The following is a 19,851-nucleotide window of genomic DNA, read 5'->3' on the forward strand; positions in this document are numbered from 1 at the left end:
CCGCAGCTAGAGAAAAGCCCAAGCGCAGCAACGAAGACCCAGTGCAGCCAAAAAAAAAGAAAAGAAAATAGAATAAGCAACAAGGTTCTACTGTATAGCACAGGGAACTATATTCAATATCCTGTGATAAACCGTAATGGAAAAGAAAATGAAAAAGAATGCATGTATGTATAACCAAGTCACTTTGCTGTACAGCAGTAATTAACACATTGTAATTCAACTAGACTTCAATAAAAAATAAATTTAAAAAAAAAAAAAGAAAGAAAGAAAATAGAGGCTACCAGAACCAAGAGGCCCAGGGGAAATAACCAGAGATTTTCTTAGAGAAAGTCCAACTGAAAATGCTAGTAGAATCAATCTTGTGTACCCTATGCACTACCTCACCTGCTGTGGGGGAGACGAATACAAAGTGAAATCACAAGGTTGAGTCTGCAATTGCTTTATTTCTTTTTCAAATATTGTTTTCCTCCTAAGATCATGTGGCCTCAACGAGTTTAGAAAACCTACTGTCCTATAAATACAAACAAGGATGACAGTTAAAAAGCAGACTTTCCCAATTCTCTCACCATGCAAATATTTTAAAAAGAATTTTTTAAGGTATCTTTTGTCAAGCATTATACTGGCTATTTGTTCTCTAATACTTCATCTGGATTTTAAGTATCATTTCTGCTTAAACTAAGTAAAAATTTATTCTCAGTGAAAACACTCAAAAAGGTTTTTTTAACTTAGTTAATCCTACACTACCTTGTTTGCTTACTGAATACTTTAACTAAATAGAAACCCCTTTCAAATTTCAGATGAATTATATTAATAGCCCTTCTCACTCATTCCCTACGCCTCCACCTTCATGCCTGGGCTTTAGAGAGAAGTGAATCACCCCAAACCCTGGAAGAACAGGAAAACCAATTCTGTGTGTGACTTGGCAGACCGCACCCCATACAATTGGGAAACCAATTCTAAAACTGTAGCTGAGCGTCTGTGGAACAGAACCAAAGTAAACTCGCCAGGGCCTCCCTGCCCCCTTAGGTCAGACGGTTTGCAAGCCACTGCTCTGGTAGCACCCCTGCCCTCTTGAGGGAAAATTAAAACATTTCATTGCATGCATGCCTCATAAAAACTGGCTGTCAAAAGGCCTACGCTGACTCCCTAGAGTGATTTGATAAAATACCTCACGTGTAGATCATCTGACTGGACAGTTTTCATTTTAACATAGGAGGAAATGCACTAGGCAAGCAGAAATGTTGATAAACACAAGAAAGGATGTTCCTTCCCTGTGACTGTATTGCAGAACAGTCTCTTGCAAGTGGCCTTTCATCTGCAGATATCAAAAACACATTCGGACCAAGGCTTGCATGAAACGTTATTTTTATTTCAGTGATGATTCAAGACGACTGTAATTTGGTAAAGACACTCAAGGCTGTGTGGGGCCCTTGCCACGTTCCTGTAAGTTTCCTGGTGAAACATTATTTTAGCACTTATTCTCCAAAGGACTGTCACGAACTCTGTCAAAGACTAAAATTAAAATCCCCATTTGATACAAGGGCCAATTTTACATCAGGATTCTATCCTGGTAAACTACACGACTCAAGTTCATATTCTAGATGCTATAACACAAATTTTACTCTTTTTGGCATTTGTCAGTTTTTTAATGTTCTATGATAATACTGGTAATGCTGTTTATCTCGGCTTTCAAACATGTCTAGAAAGATCCAAGGGCAGAACACAGCATACTCGGGGTCATTCACTCAGCAGGCTGGGTGAATTCAGCTCAGCCTCTTTAATAGGCTACACAGAATAGGCTGTGTACAATGGCTTTATGTCCCAAACAGCTACCCACCTCTGCTGCCCATATGCTGCATGGCACTCATGAAAAGCCATCTGCTAACATTCTTTTCTGACCAGGGAGATATGACACTGTGACCTAGACTTTGTAAGAAGGCCCGTAGTCACAGAAGAATTTCATTTCAGACATAAAGCTCCTTAGGAGCCTAGAACCTTGAGCACTTATCAAAATGTGCTTCCTTAGTCCCCAGATCGGCATCTGGACAGAAATGTAAATTCCTAGGTCCCACCTAAGCCCTACTGACTCAGAATCTGGGAACTGAAAATCGCTGGGTTCACAGAAAAAGAGTATGTTCAAGGCTGTGTTAATTGCCATTCGTGATGATTCATTGGTCAGCTGGATAATAATGACTTGTGTCAACCTGTCCAAAAAAGTATTAGTCTTAAGGATTTGTTTACAGTAAATCATTTTTGTAAATCACAAAACGATTACAACAAACACCAAGGACTACCTCGAAATCCAGGAAGCAATAACCTAAGGCTTCCACCACTCCCGGAAACCAGGAGCTGAACTGTGGCATGCAACTAGGTTCTCTGCAAGAGACAAATTGGGGAAAATTATTGCTGACAGCTGTTTTTCTCATTTTTAAAAAGAAAGTTAAAAAAAAGATTACTTAAACTACTCTCTTGGCAACTCACTGGCAAAAGTCCAACCTTTTCTGTGACTTGGCCACAAATCAGCACCTCCAGCATCACAAACTTTAACCACTAAAGCAGCACCCAAGGCTGGCCAACATTGGAAGGAGGAACACTCACATACATACAAAGAATCAGATGTCTCCAACCTTATCAAAATTCTCCGACCTTACCAACAAGTTTCAGAGCCAGATTCTGGCAACCACAAAACACACTGAGCAGCTGGAAAGAAGTACACTAAGATCAAATGTTATTCTTTGATGACACAATAGCTTGCCTTGGACTATGGCTTATCTGAACCATTCCCTAGTTGTCCAGTGAATAAAAAAGGATTGCAAAACAGTGCCAGTATTAACCCATTTATGTAGCTGTGCTCAAGAAAGCAAAAAGGGCAAAGGTGATATTCAAAAATGCACACAGGGGTACTTCCCCGGCGGTCCAGTAGTTAAGACTCCATGCTTCCACTGCAGGGGGTGCAGATTTGATCCGGGGAACTAAGATCTTGCATGCCATGGGGCATAAATAAATAAATAAAGTGCTATGGAAAAGAAATGGCTGGGGCTTCCCTGGTGGCGCAGTGGTTGGGAGTCCGCCTGCCGATGCAGGAGACGCGGGTTCGTGCCCTGGTCCGGGAGGATCCCACATGCCGCGGAGCGACTAAGCCCGTGAGCCGTGGCCGCTGGGCCTGCGCGTCCGGAGCCTGTGCTCCGCGGCGGGAGAGGCCACAACAGTGAGAGGCCCGCATACCACAAAAAAAAAAAAAAAAAAAAAAAAGAAATGGCTGGATATATCCTTTGAAAAAACAAATGCACACAGGAAGTCCTGAAGGTCAATCAGGAATACTTTGTACGTAGGCTCGATCCTCGGGGAATCGAAAAGATCATTACAGCTTGTTAAAATTCTGCATGACCGAGTCTATGTGTAAAGCCAATAATTCTATTCAGAAATGAAATAAAATATTTAATTTTGCTCCTGCAGCAGCATGCTTTCCAATGCTGTTAACTTATGGCAGAGAAAGACAGTGAATCAGTGAGGTGCACTGAGGGCCACTTTAAGAAGCAACTGGCAGAAAAACCAGTAATGCCCAGGGCAGTGCAGTGGACGTGCATCTGACAAAAGGCCCAACACAAAGGTTAGATTATAAGTGGACAATGATATATCCACCTGACAAACCACTGAAGGCCAGTGACATGATGCTGCTAACCACTAGTCTTACTGTCTTTTGTAAAATCCTTTACTGTACTTTTTTAAGTTACAAAATTATATAAATAGTACAACTCAATTAATAAATGAAATAGAGATAGAAAACACACTAGTAGGAAATAACACTAAAATGATAGCTTTTTTTTTTTTTTCTTTTTGGCTGGTGGAATTACGAGTGGGTAATTTGTGTTTCGGTCAGGAAAAACACAGATTACTTTTTTAAAGGACCAAGTCCCTGACTAAAATAACAGTATTTATTATGGCACATTCAGCCTCATTTGATCCTCTGGTGTCTGGAGGACAGGCAGGCAACAGTCCTGTCATACAAGGAATGAGGAAACAGGTTTTCCCAAGGCCCATGGCTCACCCTTGGCCATCACGGGAGCAGAGACAGACTCAGACCCAAAGCTTCCCCACTACAAGCCCTACACTAAAGGCTCCTGCCTTCTCTCTGCTGGGTACCCACTCCCATAGGGCTTTAACCTGAGCTACTTCCAAAGCCTCCATGTGAAACAGTGAGACTGCTGTCCATGGGGTTTTTTGGTAATGCTTTAAGATCTGATTAATGTATACCTTTGTGTGATGGGGCAGAGTCCAGATACAAGAAATGATATTTCTGTCTGAGAAGAGCTTTGGGTACACTGAGGAAGGCAACCAGGATGACGGAGCAGAGAAGAGAGCCATTTAGCCACAGGTCAAGGACAACCTTCCCGTGTTTGCAGTGCAGAAAGAGCTGCTATCTGGGCTACCTGGGAATCAGGCCTTCCAGTCACACCTGCCCCCACACACCAGATCACTATCAGGAAAGCCAGTGCATCAGCACATCTCAGGGTTGAGCAAGACACTGAGGTGTCTGAATGCTTATTTTACGTAGGTCAGATTTGTACACAGACACACAGGCCTGAAGGATCTAGAAGGATGTCTGATGTTATGGCATGTCTTCATAAAGGAGAACAGGGTTTATTCTGGTGTCTTGCCTGAGCAAAAGGAAAATCCTCCAGCCTCCAAGCTTCTCATTCTTCCATCTAGAAACTCAGTATTTCAATAAATGAGTAAAAATTTGTATTTGCTCATCTGCTTTCATCAAGACTACACATCTCTTTCTAAAAAGCTTTACATCAAAAAAAAGATTTCCAAGTAAAACTGCACTCCTCTTATACCATTGAAGACTGGAATACAGAAATGTCGAGTAAAATCTAATCTCAACACAATTTGAGCAGTGAATTAATTTGTACCTCACCCCAAGTCCCAAGCCTTCCAAAGGAAAATTGAAACCTTTAACGACTGCCAGCTCTACTGTACTTGCAAATGGTCTTGGTATTTCCTTCAGGGCACAGCAGTAAAAGCACTTCATAAGAACCCTGTATGCAAGGGCTCATCATTATACATATTTATGCGCTATAAAAAACTGATTTTATCATCCAGGGTAGGAAGCATGCAGACATCTCTCACAAAATAAGCTCATTTGTTTTGCTCACTAAAGCACTCGTGTAAAATAAGAGGGCAACCGCTGGCTACAGGAGCGTTACTGGCGCACCAGCTATTTCCATTTCATGCGGGGGGTGGGGCGCGTGCAATTTCCATCTAGCCACTTGATGTTTTGACAAATACGCATTACCCGACATTTGTCCCAAAGCCAACTCATGTCCCTTCTCAAGCAGAGAAATAACGCAAGCAACAAGGAAGGGGGAAAGAAAGGAAAGAAGAAAGAAAGAAAACCAGCAGCTCATGTAAACAGTCTCCATCAAATGAACCATATCAAAGTACATCAAATAAAAGTGTTAAACTAAACCTTGTACAAAGGCAACGTCCGCAGGGCCTATAAAACAGCAGATTGTAAAATGTCAAAGGAAACCAGTCCCCCACAATCCAAGGGTCAAAGTCAACGTCTTTTAGAATCATTGCTCAAGTCAAACACAGAGAGAAAGAAATCTTTCAAAGATACTAGCATTACCTCTTAAGAAAATGTGCCACTAACTGTAGAACTGTGTCTTTTAGAGACTGTTGCTGTGGAAGGAAGAATCCATTCCCAGCTGCGGACAGACTTGGGTTATCCCTGACTCTGCGGTTTCTGGGGCCCTCAGCAGATGGCCTCAGCTCTCAAATGGGGACACTATTACCTACCCCCTCAGGGCTGCTGTCAGAAGTTACAGTCAATGCGGGTGAAATCCTCTGAACCGTGGAACATGTTCATTGGAGAAGATATTTGTTAGCTAGTCTAAATTTCTTAGAGTACGGCTAACCTTTTTTTAAAAAAATATTTATTTATTCATTTATTTGGTTGCACCAGGTCTTGGTTGCGGCAGTCAGGCTCCTTTGTTGCAGCTCCCTGGATCCTTAATTGCGGCATGTGAACTCTTAGTTGTGGCATGCATGTGGGATCTAGTTCCCAGACCAGAGATCGAAACCAGGCCCCCAGCACTGGGAGTGTCCACGCGCCAGCGTGGAGTCAGGTGCCATGAAGAGTAAAAATCACACTGTTACGAACGCTTAGAGCAGCCTCCCAGATTCTGGAAGACTTGAAGCCAATTGCTCCCTAGTTTACCAAATGTATTTTTCCCTGGTACACAGGATGTATTTTATCCTCATATCCCTTAACCAAAGCCCTTTATTTTGCCCCAACTCATGTTCATTTTACTTTGGGTTTCCCAAATTACTAGGATGGAAAGAATCTCCAAGGATTGGCTTGGTTTGATTGTCCTGAAAGCTAGTACACTGATTTTCATAAAAGTGAAAGACAAGGCAAGTCTAGGGCACATTATAATATCCTGAAGTCTTTAGTGTGGGGCTTTTCAAGACTGGGAACTTAGTGCTTGTTTCCAAACTAGTTGTTGACTTCTCCAGGGCAGGGGGTGCTTGCCTCAAGCTGATTTTGCCTTATCTAATTTCTGCCTTGCAATCTTGTTTGCCAAAAGATTTATCAGGCAAGCTGCTACCGTGGCTTTGTCAAAAGGCTACTTTTTAGAGAAAACTTAAAGGGCACCCACTCCACATACCTCTACTTGGCATGCCAGCCCTGTGGGCCCCCAGGGGCTGTCCATATGTGGGCCCGTTCTAGCCTTGTATTTGCTCTGGTTGCTTTAAAGTACATGTCCCTCTGGCTTAATAACTTGTTTATCGTAACAATAAACAAGTAATTTGTTGAGGTTAAAAAAATCAATCCCTGGATATTTGTTTAAACAGCTTGCCTCCTCCATAGCAGGATATCATATCAGTTTCCTATGATTCCTATAACAAATCATTGCAAGCTTGGTAGATGCCTTAAAACAATAGAATTTATTCTTTCACAGTTCTGGAGGCCAGAAGTTTGAAATCAAGGTATAGGTACGGCTGTGCTCCTTCCAGAGGCTCTGTCTCTCTAGCATCTGGTGACTGCTGGCCCTCATTGGCTTGTGGCCGCATCACTCCAATCTCTGCCTCCATTGTCCCATTGCCTCCCCCTCTTGTGTGTCCTGTCTCCTTCTACCTTTCTCTTACAAGGACAGTTGTGATGGCGTTTAGGGCCCACTTGGATAGTTCAGGATATGTCCTCATCTTAAGGTCCTTAACCTAATTTCTAGTTATATCTGCTAAGATCCTTTGTCCAAATGAGGCAGTGTTCACAGGTTCTGGGAATTAGAATGTGGCTATATCTTTTTGGAGGCCCACTGAATAGATATGTTGGTAGTGAAGTCAGCATTCTTAGGTATTCCTTGCCTTGCTTTGGCCCTGGCTATGAACAAGTAGGTAACAGTTATTTCCAAGACTATTTACCAGTTAATTGATACGATTCAAGGGTTAGCAGTGAGGGACTTCCCTGCTGGCACAGAGGGTAAGTTGTTGTGGCTCATGGGCTTAGTTGCCCCCTAGACTCTTAATAATTAAGAAGCAGTGTCCAGGGACTTCCCTGGTGGTGCAGTGGTTAAGAATCCGCCTGCCAATGCAGGGGACACGGGTTCGATCCCTAGTCCCGGAAGATCCCACATGCTGCGGAGCAACTAAGCCCATGAGCCACAACTACTGAGCATGTACTCTAGAGCCCACGAGCCACAACTACGGAGCCCACGTGCCACAACTACTGAAGCCCACATGCCTAGAGCCCGTGTTCCACAACAAGAGAAGCCACTGCAATGAGAAGCCGGCTCACTGAAACGAAGAGTAGGCCCCACTCGCTGCAACTTGAGAAAGCCCACGTGCAGCAATGAAGACCCAACACAGCCAAAAATAGTAAATAGATAGATAGATAGGTAGTTAGATAGAAGCAATGGGATAATATATTTTTTTTAAAAAAAGAAGCAGTGTCCACAACAGTTCTAACTGGTTTAGGACGAGGGATGAGCTACGTTCCCTATCCCTGGTTCAAGACCCATTTTTGGTAGAACCGAGGGGACAGAGGACATTGCTCCTGTATTCAAGCACCATTAACATAAAATTAAAGGACAGCTAATACCGAGTTCTTGGGAACGCCAGCCCATCGGAAAGGAAGGGTCCCATGATCGGCACTGCTATTATTCGCCTCCATTCTGCCTCCCCTGACCTCCTCGCTCTGGCATGACAGGGGGCTCCTGGGGAAAAGGATGTGCTCAATACAAATGCTCCTGGTGGCAGACGAATGGAGGAGGTGTCCGCTTCGCTAACCAACCACACAGCCTCACCAGCACCCTGAGGCTCAGCGCACATAAGCGCGACCAACGCACACACAGACGTATTCTCTTCTCAATCACAATCCAACCTCGCTGCAAGACCTTTTTCAGTAAGATACGAAAACAGTTATGAAGTGCTTTCTTAAGAGGACTTATAGGTTGCTGTTCTCTATAAAAAAAGATTTTATTGGCACCACACACTTCTGCCTCTTTCCTCCTGTCAACACAGAGAGACTGTCACCCAAGGATCTGAGGTAAGCCCATACAGCCCTCTTTGTTTATCTACCACTGTCCCCAGTACCGGGAAAAACGAGATTCACGTTATCTTCTTGGAAGTTCACTGTGGTGACGGTCACAGCCGCACTCGGCACAACAGCTCCACGCCATGTGCTATGCCAGCAGCCTGACCAACGGGACTCTGCAGGCTCGGGGTGGCCCCCCAAGGTGGATGTTTACTACCCCCACTTCACAGAAGCAGACCTGGCTTCAGAAGGCAGCGTAATGAGAACCCAGGCGGCCCCCGCTGAGGCCCCTGCTGCCTTGTCTGTGAGCAAACCTTACGGAGGGTGTGGCACCACTCCCCAAAACAGCAACGCAAATAGAAAAGAAAACTCCTCCAGGTGTTTGCAAAATAGCAATCGTTTTAATAGATTAAGATCTCACCGAAGCAATGAGTTGCTGAAAAAGAAACAGCTCACAAAAGGACAAATTTATAGAGACAGAAAAGCAGATGAGAGGTTTACCTAGGGGAACGGGGAATGGGGAGTTATTGCCTGATGGTTATGGAGTTTGTTTGGGGTGAGGAAAAAGTTCTAGAAATAGATAGTGGTGATGGTTGCACAGCACTGTGCATGTAATTAATGCTACTGAATTGTACACTTAAAAATGGTTAAAATGGCAAATTGTATGTTACATATATTTTACCATAATTTTAGAAAATGCATAATGTCATGTACCCAAAACCACTGAATTGTACACCTTAAATGGGTGAATTGTATGGTATGTGAATTTATATCCCAATAAAGCTGTTTAAAAAAATAAAAAAGAAAGAGCTTTCAAAGGGTCACTTATACATGTTATTGCTTTACTTTCCTCTCCCAATAAAAATCTACAACTGAAAATGCTACCCAGCCCAAAGACTGAGATATGAACATATGCCTTGGGGGAAAATAACAAGCAAAAAAGATACGCATGCAAATGTTCTCCCTGAGCACCATTTAGTTACAAGCATGCTTTTTCCTCCCCTCCCCACCTTTTCTGATCAAGGCTCATAATTGAATACAAAGCCCTACTTATAGCGGGTGTACAGTACTAAAGGTACAATTATATGGTATTTTCTATAAAAAGAAAAAGCTCCCAGCACTTGGTCAAAGAAGCAGGTCTTCAAAGTATAAACGTCCCCACAGCAGTGACAAGCTGACTGAGGCCCACGACATGCCAGGCGCTGTGCATTTTACATACATTCTCCCATGTCACCCTGATGGCACACCTGACGGCACACCTATCAAATGGGTACCAATGTTCTCAACTCCCGATGAGGAAGCTGAGGCACAGGGAGGGTAACTTGCCCAAGGGGGCCCAGGTATAAGGTGTGGGGCTGGGATTCAAATCCAGGTACCTGAGCCCAGGGACCACAACTGCTCTCTACTACACGATACCGTGAAGTGAAGCAGTTCTACTGTAGAAATTAATCACATGGTTTTTAACATGTGAAACGCAAATAGAAACCAATTATGTGGTGCACTGTGACCCTCACAGCTAGGCTTCCCAACAGCACAAACTGTGTTGTAACTCTTGCTTATGTTGGGAAATTGGAAGTCTCATGGGGGGAAATTACTGTAACACTTAGAACAATAGACTTTATTGATAACCAGGCTGAACAGGATCTCAGTAAAGACACATTTGCTCCATCACCCAGGATGTTAAAACCCGACAGCAACTGCTGGGAACCAGGACAGATTAGCCTTGCCCTCTTGTTGCCCCAGTACCTTCTGCTCCTCTGTAAAAGGAGGGGCAGGCAGGACAGGAGAAGGTGAGGTGAGGGCCTCCCTGCAGGGGGTCGGGTACCACTCTCATGGGAGACAAGCAGGGTCTACACTTCCGGACATATGGGTCACCTGGCGAAGGGCAGCTGCTGGTAAATGAGGCAAATAAGCATGGGCCTGTCCAGTACCAGTGAAAGGAAGGAGGTTCAGCACAGATCTTAAGTATTTTGTTTTCCTACAGTCCTTCAGTTTAAAATCTCTCTGATGTTACATACGAAGCACATGCGTATTGTAAGAAAAAACCTGCTGCTGGAACATGATTGTTTTCCACAGAGGAAAAGGGAGAAAGTATCGGTGTGCTTTATCTCAGGTGCCGCAATGATTCCTCCCACTCTACACTTATCACTGTTTTATATACCTATACAACCTTCCACAAATTGCTGTTTTCATTTGAATAACAAAACTCTTTAAAATGCTCCATATCAAAGCAATCTGGCTCCCGTTATGTACCAATCTGACATACTTCATCATCATCTGATTTTTCAAAAGTAAACACTAAAAGGTGAGTACAGGAAAAGTGGACACTTCACATTTGCTCCAGTTTCATATCTGCATGGTAACAAATTTTCTTCTCTATCATGAAACTAAAAACATAAAATACATTCTGCTATAACATCTATTGTTTTGAATCTCCCAGTATGTTAAATTCTCTTGTATTTCAAGAAAGGAAAATAATATATGCTAGCCACCTACTAAGTTCTAGGAACTATCAAAATCCTTTTGCATCTCATGCGATCTTTATAACTTCTGTGGGAAGGGAATAGTTCCACCCCTGTTTTTACAGAGGAGGAAACAAATTGTCTTATGGCTTGTCTCCTCACCTACAGCTTAGAGAACATACAGCCCTGTCATCCCAGGAAGACCCAGATTTCTACAGGACTCCCGTTCAAATTCAAACACTTGTGTCAAGCACCAGGCAGCCATCCTGTACAGTAAAGTGCAGGCAGTTCTTCCTTTTTAACTCCACTACTTAGAAATTAGCCAAAATAAGATACATGCTCATCTCCTTCCTCCTTCTAAGAACTGAGGTAAATAGAAAATAACCTTCCCCCAAAACCCTTCAGGAAAAGTTATCTACAAAAGAGTTCAAGGTGTCTTGCAGAAACAGATGGCTGTTAATAAAATGTTAAGGCAAAAGTCTGATTTTGTGCTTTCTGTGGTGCAATAAAAAGTAAAAGCAGAGAGTATTTTTAGCTCCTTCCAGACTAAAAAGATTTCACCATAGGCTCTTCTCTAAATCTGGTTTTCCATGCATTGATAAAAACTGACCAAGGTCATAAAAGACGGTAAACCACTTCCTGAGCAGAAAGCCCATGACATAAAGGAACAGCACAGTGCACACAGCCCATCATTAGCAGTGGTCTCACCCTGATTTCCGTCGCTCAGCAATCTTAGGACTTTCATTCTGAGTCCAAAAACGAAGGGAGAAATATGGGAGGCGCCAAGGCCATGAAAGAGACAAATGGTACCATGTGAAGTCCTGCTGGGAGGTTCTCCTGGACAAACAGTGCTCAGAAAGCACCCTGTACTGCACTCAGTCTGCATTCTGCTCAAGCACCAACTGTCTCGGGATCTTCTCAACAGCTGAGACTCAGTAAAGCTTCCCGAAAAAGCACACCTAACACAGCCAGATGCTAATTTAGAATAATGCAGAAATAGGTGGAGTTTATCTCCCCTCAAGGTCTACTTTTTAAACATAAATCTGGTGAGAGAAAAACAAAATATTATTTGCATGTGTAATTGTCTCATGTCCATCCAAATTTATATTAGGGCTATGCATGTTTGGTTAAGCTTACATTGAGGAAAGCCTGGTGCCAAAACAAATAAACCCTCAGAAAAATTTACAGATTTTTCTAAAACCAACCACTTGAGATAACATTGACGGCAATTGCTGGATGTTTTTCTACAAGGGCAATCTTGAAGAAAAGTAACAAAATCAAGGTTTAATGTCATAAATGAAACCTGCATTTAAGTAAGAATGAGGTTAATATTAACACAGAAAGAGATGTCAAAAGAAGCAACTGCTTTTCCCACTTTCTAAATGGGTTAAGAATGGATGGTTGACTATGGAGAACAGTATGGAGGTTCCTTAAAAAACTAAAAATAGAGGGCTTCCCTGGTGGTGCAGTGGTTGAGACTCCGCCTGCTAATGCAGGGGACGCGGGTTCGTGCCCCGGTTCCGGGAAGATCCCACATGCCGCGGAGCAGCTGGGCCCGTGGGCCATGGCCACTGAGCCTGCGCATCCAGAGCCTGTGCTCCGCAATGGGAGAGGCCACAAGAGTGACAGGGCCCGTGTACCGCAAAAAAAAAAAAAAAAAAAAAAAAACTAAACTAAAAATAGAACTACATATGACCCAGCAATCCCACTAATGGGCATATACCCAGAGAAAACCATAATTCAAAAAGAGTCATGTACCACAATGTTCACTGCAGCATTATTTACAATAGCCAGGACATGGAAGCAATCTAAGTGTCCATCAACAGATGAATGGATAAAGAAGATGTGGCACATATATACAATGGAATATTACTCAGCCATAAAAAGAAATGAAACTGAGTTAATTGTAGTGAGGTAGATGGACCTAGAGTCTGTCATAGAGAGTGAAGCAAGTCAGAAAGAGAAAAACAAATACCATATGCTAACACATATATATGGAATCTAAAAAAAAAAAAAAATGGTTCTGAAGAAACTAGGGGCAGGACAGGAATAAAGACGCAGACGTAGAGAATGGACTTGAGGACACGGGGAGGGGGAAGGGGAAGCTGGGACAAAGTGAGAGAGTGGCACTGACATATATACACTACCAAATGTAAAACAGATAGCTAGTGGGAAGCAGCTGCATAGCACAGGGAGATCAGCTCGGTGCTCTGTGACCACCTAGAAGGGTGGGATAGGGAGGGTGGGAGGGAGATGCAAGAGGGAGGGGATATAGGGATATATGTATGCATATAGCTGATTCACTTTGTTATACAGCAGAAACTAACACAACACTGTAAAGCAATTATACTCCAAAAAAGATGTTAAAAAAAAAAAGAATGGATAGCTGTACTTGACCAAGCTACTCCAACACAGAATAAAAATAGTCCTTATTTTGCACTTCAAATCCTGCTGGAAATTTTTTTCCCTTTGAAGATGAAGATTCTTCCTTTACAGATGGGGATAAATAGAGCAAAAAAATTAAAGTGGCCAAGAATTTTCAGAGCAATATCACAGGAGGATTCCTCAATCCTCAACTATTTTTGATATGCATCTAGGTTTCAGCAAAAAATAATCTGAATAGACACAAGTCCCAATTTAAAGTGAAGTTATGTGTTTACTGCCCAGTTCTTCTGAGTAATACCCTTGCACATAATTAGCAATAGTAAATTGATCTAGAAATATATAAAGTCTTATTTAAACTTTTAAATCAAAGCCTATTTTGACTACTCTTCATTTTGGTCACACAGATGACTGATAAAACTAGACAGCCTCTATCTAACCCAGTTTGTATCCATCACTTGATTTTATTAGAAGCTGATTTTGGTGGAGAAGCAGGATTGTTGTTTTAAATATTTAAACACGAGTAAACATCTCCCAGTTGGAAAATATTGTTAAACAACGAAATTAACATCAAGAACACAAAAATGCAGGACTTCCCTGGTTGGTCCAGTGGTTAAGAATCCACCTTCCAATGCAGGGGATGCGGGTTCCATCCCTGGTCAGGGAACTAAGATCCCACATGCCACAGGGCAACTAAGCCCACGTGCTGCAACTACTGAGCATGTGAGCCACAACTAGAGAGCCACGTGCCACAGTTACAGAGCCCACGCGCTCTGGAGCCCATGCCACAACTAGAGAGGAGCCCGTGCACTGCAATGAAGAGCCCACGCACCGCAACGAAAGATCCCGCATGCTACAACGAAGACCTGACGCAGCCAAAAATAAAATAAATAAATATTTTTTTAAAAACATAAAAATGCAAGGAAAGGCCACGATCCAAACAATATTTAGTGTCACCTGCAGATTTCATAGTCAGTGACATAACTGTCTTTCCTAAGATTTACAAAGATAAACACTACCCCCAAAATTAGAATTAAGAGCTAAGAAAAACCTATTTTGAGCTGGATAGACATCTAGAACTCAACTGTTAGCAGAACTAATTTCCCATGCAGAAACATTCAACTTAATTTTCAAAATACACTACATTGTTACCCAGTCCTCTTTGAAAGATGTGTTGAAAAGTCAAACACATTTACCTCTGAACTTCCACAGAAAAGAGAAACGAAGATTAAAAAAATAAGAAGCCACAGTATGATAAAATTCACTAACTCAGACTACACAAATTCCAAGCCTATAGGAATCCAGATGGTTGGAATTAACATCTGTCTCTGCAGCATGTCACCTACAAACAAGCACTGTGATACTGGTATTTATACAGACTCTGAAGGAGACAGCATTCTTACTCGGTGCAGCACTGATGGAAATGTAAAGTGCTGCATATAATGTAAGGAAATGATGTAACCAACCCAACACTGAAACAGTTCTTTCTCTCAGTGGTAGTAGTGATCAATGTGGGCTGCCCTATTCTGTCTGGCTTGCCCTGAATCTCCTAGAACCAACCCCATGAAGAGAGATGGGGTAAAGATGAAGCTTTAGGGCTCTGGCACGGAGCCAAACTGTGGCCAGCTTGAGGATCACATCCATAACTTTAGCCTCAACTGTGCCAAGAAAGCACAAACCACACTTTGAAATAACTATCTGAGATTATTTGGAAATGCTCTGAACTTAGATGTTTCCCTGAATCACACTGACTTCCTCCAACAATGAAGGTAACCGAGCAAGCTTTTACTTCATTGGATCCATTCAGATGAGGGCTCGGGATGCAATGATAATCAAAACTTCTCCATAGATTATCTTAAAAGCCATCTGTGTAACCAACATCATCTTAGAAAGAACATTATTTAATCATATAATAATACAAGCATAAATAATAATCTCACACAGAAAGCTTGTTAGGGGTAAGTTAGGTCTGACTGTGTACACAGACACATACACACAGTCTCCCTTGTGAGTCATTTAAATTCCAAAACCACCAGTTCTTTGTCTTGGAAGAGATGTGCTATTACCTTCGATAATGTTTTCTTTCTTTCTTTTATTTAGCCAATATATTTAATAAATTATTTTTGAAAAGGTCAATTTCTATTTTTCAAAAAACATCTGAGTCACCAGAGATTAAAAATATCTTATCTAAAAATGCCCTAGACCTCCCAATCACCCCTAATAGACATCCCAGATACTGGGCTCTTCCACAGTGAGAGAATGCTTGGGGACTGGGGCCCTGATTACTTACTTGTTAAAAAAAGGTTCGATGAGTTTGGATCTGGCAGACACATGAATCTTTGGAGGACTAAGAAAAGAACCTAATGAAAAAAAGCAGAATATTATATACAGTCAAGTAGACAAAGCCTGAAAAATATCTTTAAATCAATGGTATGGTTCAGCAAGGGTAAAAGGCACTTATCCAGGCCAAGTGCACCACAGGTAAGTGGTGATGGTTCTCCCCGTGTACCCTCCATCCCCCGCCCTAACATCCTCCCCCTCCTCCCACTCCAACCTCAAAACCCTCCCACTTCTCACTGGGTGAGTGGATCCCAAGGAAAGGGCAGACAGGGAAGATCCACTCTGGACCACAGTGTGTCTAACAGAAACATGTATAGTGAGTACCTAGGTAGTTTGCCATGGAGATGAAACATAGTCCTGTGATATAAGCATCATAGCCTGCCTCGTGGAGCTGTTCAGAAGCTGTGTCATAACTTGGAAAACCTTCTGCACTTTCTAAAGAGGTAAAAAGAAAAAAAAAAGAAAAAAAAGTTTTCCCAAGATCATCACAAATCATGAAGACTGGTAAGTGCACTGCCCTGCCAAATCCAAATGGCATTAGTCTGTGCTGCAGAAACATCCTAAATAGGCAGAAAGAAAGCTATCTATTTCTTAATTCTCTCCACACGAGACCTTGAGATAACAGAGTCACTGAAAACAAGGGCTTTGGTCTAGACTAGAGAAATGCCTCCATTACATTATCAAAGACTCAGCCACAGGCCTCTCAACTCCACGCAGGTGGGTGCTATTTACAATCACGCATAACTCGCTCTGTGACAATGATTCCTCTTCTGATCAGGAAGCAACAGGTATTTCAGAGTAATGACTAACAGCATGGCCTCTGGCGTCCCACTGTCTGAGTTTGAATCTGTGCTCCACCACTTATTTGCTATGTGATCTTGGGCAGATCACTCCCCTATGGGCCTCCGTTTTGGTAGAATGGAGATGATAATCAAAGCTCCCTCATTAGGCTTTTTGTGAGGATCAAATGAGCTAATATAAGTAAAGCTCTTACACCCTGCTTGGTACACGGTAAACGCTCTGTAATTGTTATCTGTCAATACCCCAGGTAACCCTCCCCAAAAGCAAAAGACTCCAATCAAGATTGGCAGCTCAATTCAATACTATCCTTTACTATGTCTCCAAGCTTACAGATCTAAAGATGAAAGCACAACTAAGTCCAAAAATAGATCAGAACTTGCTGTAATGCTGCCCTTGGAACACGGGGCCACTTCATAGGAGAGACCATTTTATAACATGACTCTTTGGTCACACTGATATACACAGATGCTGAGAGAATGAGGTCTAAGAAGAGAAAGATGCTTTAGAGTAAACTCTCTACCAGAATATTATATGGAAATAATAGGATAAAACTTTAACTCATAGATAATTATTTCCTAGAACCATTCTGGAAATGAATATCAAAAAGGTTACAACAGAATCAAAAGCATGGGTGGAAATTAATAATGAAAAGGCTACAATTGTTTTTACATCAATACAGTGCTCTTTAAGCAAGAATTCTTTAACCTCCGTAAGTATCAAATATTAGACTTTAAGCTTAAAATAAGTCTTTTAACATGAGAGCCAACTAAGTCATAGCCTCCACCCTGCCACCAGCTGAAACACATATTTCCAAAATCAATTATTTCCATTATATAGTTAGAGAAAAGGTCTAGGCTTTCTCCCCTCCACCACCCGCCCCCCCCACCCTTTACTTAATTCCTTTTTTGGACTATTCCAGAAAGGGAAGCAAATAACTGTAGCCTTGGCTGCTTTCGTATCTTCCATTGTCAATTTCTGAACCATCAGTCCTATTATCAAGGTCTTGGGAAGTTTGCAGGCTGCAGCTAAGGGAATGTGAGTTACGGTATCAAGCAACAAAACGAGGCTAAGAGGAACCAAGGAAGTAACACCTGGAAGGTTCACCAAATACCTGGGTAGGGGCCATGGCCAGATGTGGCAAAACATCTCCGCCCCCAAGAAACATTCCTCCCTTTTTGGTTTTCCTCACTGTTGCTGTTGGGTGCCTAAGCCACCTCTGAAGGAGGAAGGGGCTGGGGCCCCTCCTTCTTCAACTGTAAACCGAGTTCTTGGGCTTTCCTGAGACAGAAAGCATATTTTCGCTCTAGCCCTTGCAATCAATCACCAACTTTGTTTCCTCTGAAACAAAGCACCATAAAAAAGAAAGACACATCAAGTTTAGGGAGAATTCCAAGCATTAGTAAAAAAAAAAAAAAGCCCTGAAGCTTCCATTGCTAAACTTCTCAATGAACAGGCTTACCCAATCCTACTCACATAAAACAGATGCAGAATTAGGAGACCACCTTTACTCAGAAAACAGTAATTCAACCCAGGGCATAAGCAAGTTAATTTAGCCAAAATCTACAAATGTACAATATACGTAGTTTCTAGAACAGTTCCACCTTTCTTCTACGATAGACGTCCGTAATTATCACCAAGAGTTTGGGGCTTTTCAGGATCATTTTATATTCTTACCAACTTTAGGAGGGTTGAAAGGTGTCTCTTTTAACCGCTTTTCCAATTCCGCAAGGGATGTGTTGTTAATGATATCCTGCAAACCAGTAAGCAGAGAATGATGAGCCTTCATCATCTCAGTGCAACATACATTAAAGAGATTCACTGTCAGAAAAAAAAAAAAAAAAAAAAATCTAGTACTGCCCCCTTGTGTTCTTTAAAGAAACACAGGAGTTGTTTTTTTCAATGTGAAAGAGAAACGGCAAGTTTAATTTCCACCATATGGAAAGTACAGCCGTATGAAAGGTTTTTACAGATGTGTTAGATATCTACAGACCTTTGGGCAGAAAGCTATACTGTTCTGGCATTCATTTCACTCAGCCATATAAAGTCACTTCAGAAAGTAGCAACTGATTATACTTTTACCTGAATTCTCTTGATTAGAGTATATATTCAAAATATGTAAAATAAGGAAAAGAAATGAAGGAGTGTGTGCATGTGTAACCTATTCAAAAATACATTATATAATATTAAAAATTTAATTCAGAAAGAATAAAGGAGAAAAAAAACCCCACAATTCTATCACCCAAAGACAACTGTTATTCACATTTTGATATATTTATTTCTAGTCTTTTTCCAATTTCTTTTTTCCTTTTTTGTTCCTTTCTTTCTTTTCTTTTTTTTTTGAGGGGGGGGGGTTGAAAACGACATTTCAATAGACCAGAATTCCAAAGCTCTTAGAAATAATTCAGAAAATTTCAAATTATAGCTTGATAGTTCAGATTTTTAAAATACCTTAAAAGGTTGTGTGCTGGCCATCAATTTTGTATCCAAGAGTCTAAAAGCAAAAGAATTTTTAATAAGGTAAACAAAATGTATAGCAATGTTCAAAATGTATTTTACTCAAATGAAAGTCTTAAAAGTGGACAGAGGAATTAAGCACATCAGCCATTCCAACCTAGTGCTGGCATCTCTGCTACATTAGATGAGGACTCAGTCCCCTCATCCAGGGACTTCATCAAGAGACTGTGGGAAAGTCCACACCCAGAGCACAAGTTCTAGATTTGCTGAGAGGGCATGGGCTACATTGACCTCAAGGGTAAGTTAAATATCCTCATATGTTTTTACATGGATCAAATACTGCTGCAGGTCTAACACTCTCAAGCTGTTACCATCTCCTACCACTACCCAGATTTGTATGACATAATTTCTTAGAGGGTCAAAATTTGCATTTGGCAGTTTCATACTATTGTTATTTCTTACTATTCTGTTTCAGACACTGGAATACTAAAAAAAAAAGAGAAAGACACTAATATGAAAACTGTTTCTTCTCACATAAATGTGAGCACTGCAGATAACAGGACAGAAATATCCTGGCTGAAAGAGCAACTGTCCACCAGCCCTCTTCAGACAGGTCCTCAGATGCAGACCCTTGCTCTGCGGACTCCATGTGGCTGACGTGGACCTATCAGAACACACAGTACTAACCGTGGACATTATCAGGTTAAGGCACTGACTTAAAGTTGAGAAAAAGAAACTCTCTAGGCAGACAGTTCTTGACTGACTACAGAATATTCTCAACTGGACGTATTCAACTCTGTCCAACTATACATTTAACTGTCTCCAATAGTCAACTGAATACCCTCGACTGGACACTTCACCGTGACA

General features: G+C 41.8%; 1 protein-coding gene across 2 annotated transcripts in view; it reads right to left on the reverse strand.

The window, feature by feature from the left end:
- Positions 1-19,851, reverse strand: part of PARN (poly(A)-specific ribonuclease) — a 164,260-nt gene that overhangs the window by 109,415 nt on the left and 34,994 nt on the right. For both annotated transcript variants that reach the window (XM_059038327.2, XM_059038326.2), the window contains exons 15-18: positions 18,979-19,021; positions 18,205-18,280; positions 16,054-16,164; positions 15,680-15,749 (exon numbers count right to left, since the gene is read on the reverse strand). In XM_059038327.2, the coding sequence (XP_058894310.1) occupies positions 15,680-15,749; positions 16,054-16,164; positions 18,205-18,280; positions 18,979-19,021 (300 nt within the window). The remainder of the gene's footprint in view (positions 1-15,679; positions 15,750-16,053; positions 16,165-18,204; positions 18,281-18,978; positions 19,022-19,851) is intronic.

Source organism: Kogia breviceps, chromosome 14, assembly GCF_026419965.1.
Source record: "Kogia breviceps isolate mKogBre1 chromosome 14, mKogBre1 haplotype 1, whole genome shotgun sequence".
In the NCBI taxonomy this organism is placed as follows: domain Eukaryota; kingdom Metazoa; phylum Chordata; class Mammalia; order Artiodactyla; family Physeteridae; genus Kogia; species Kogia breviceps.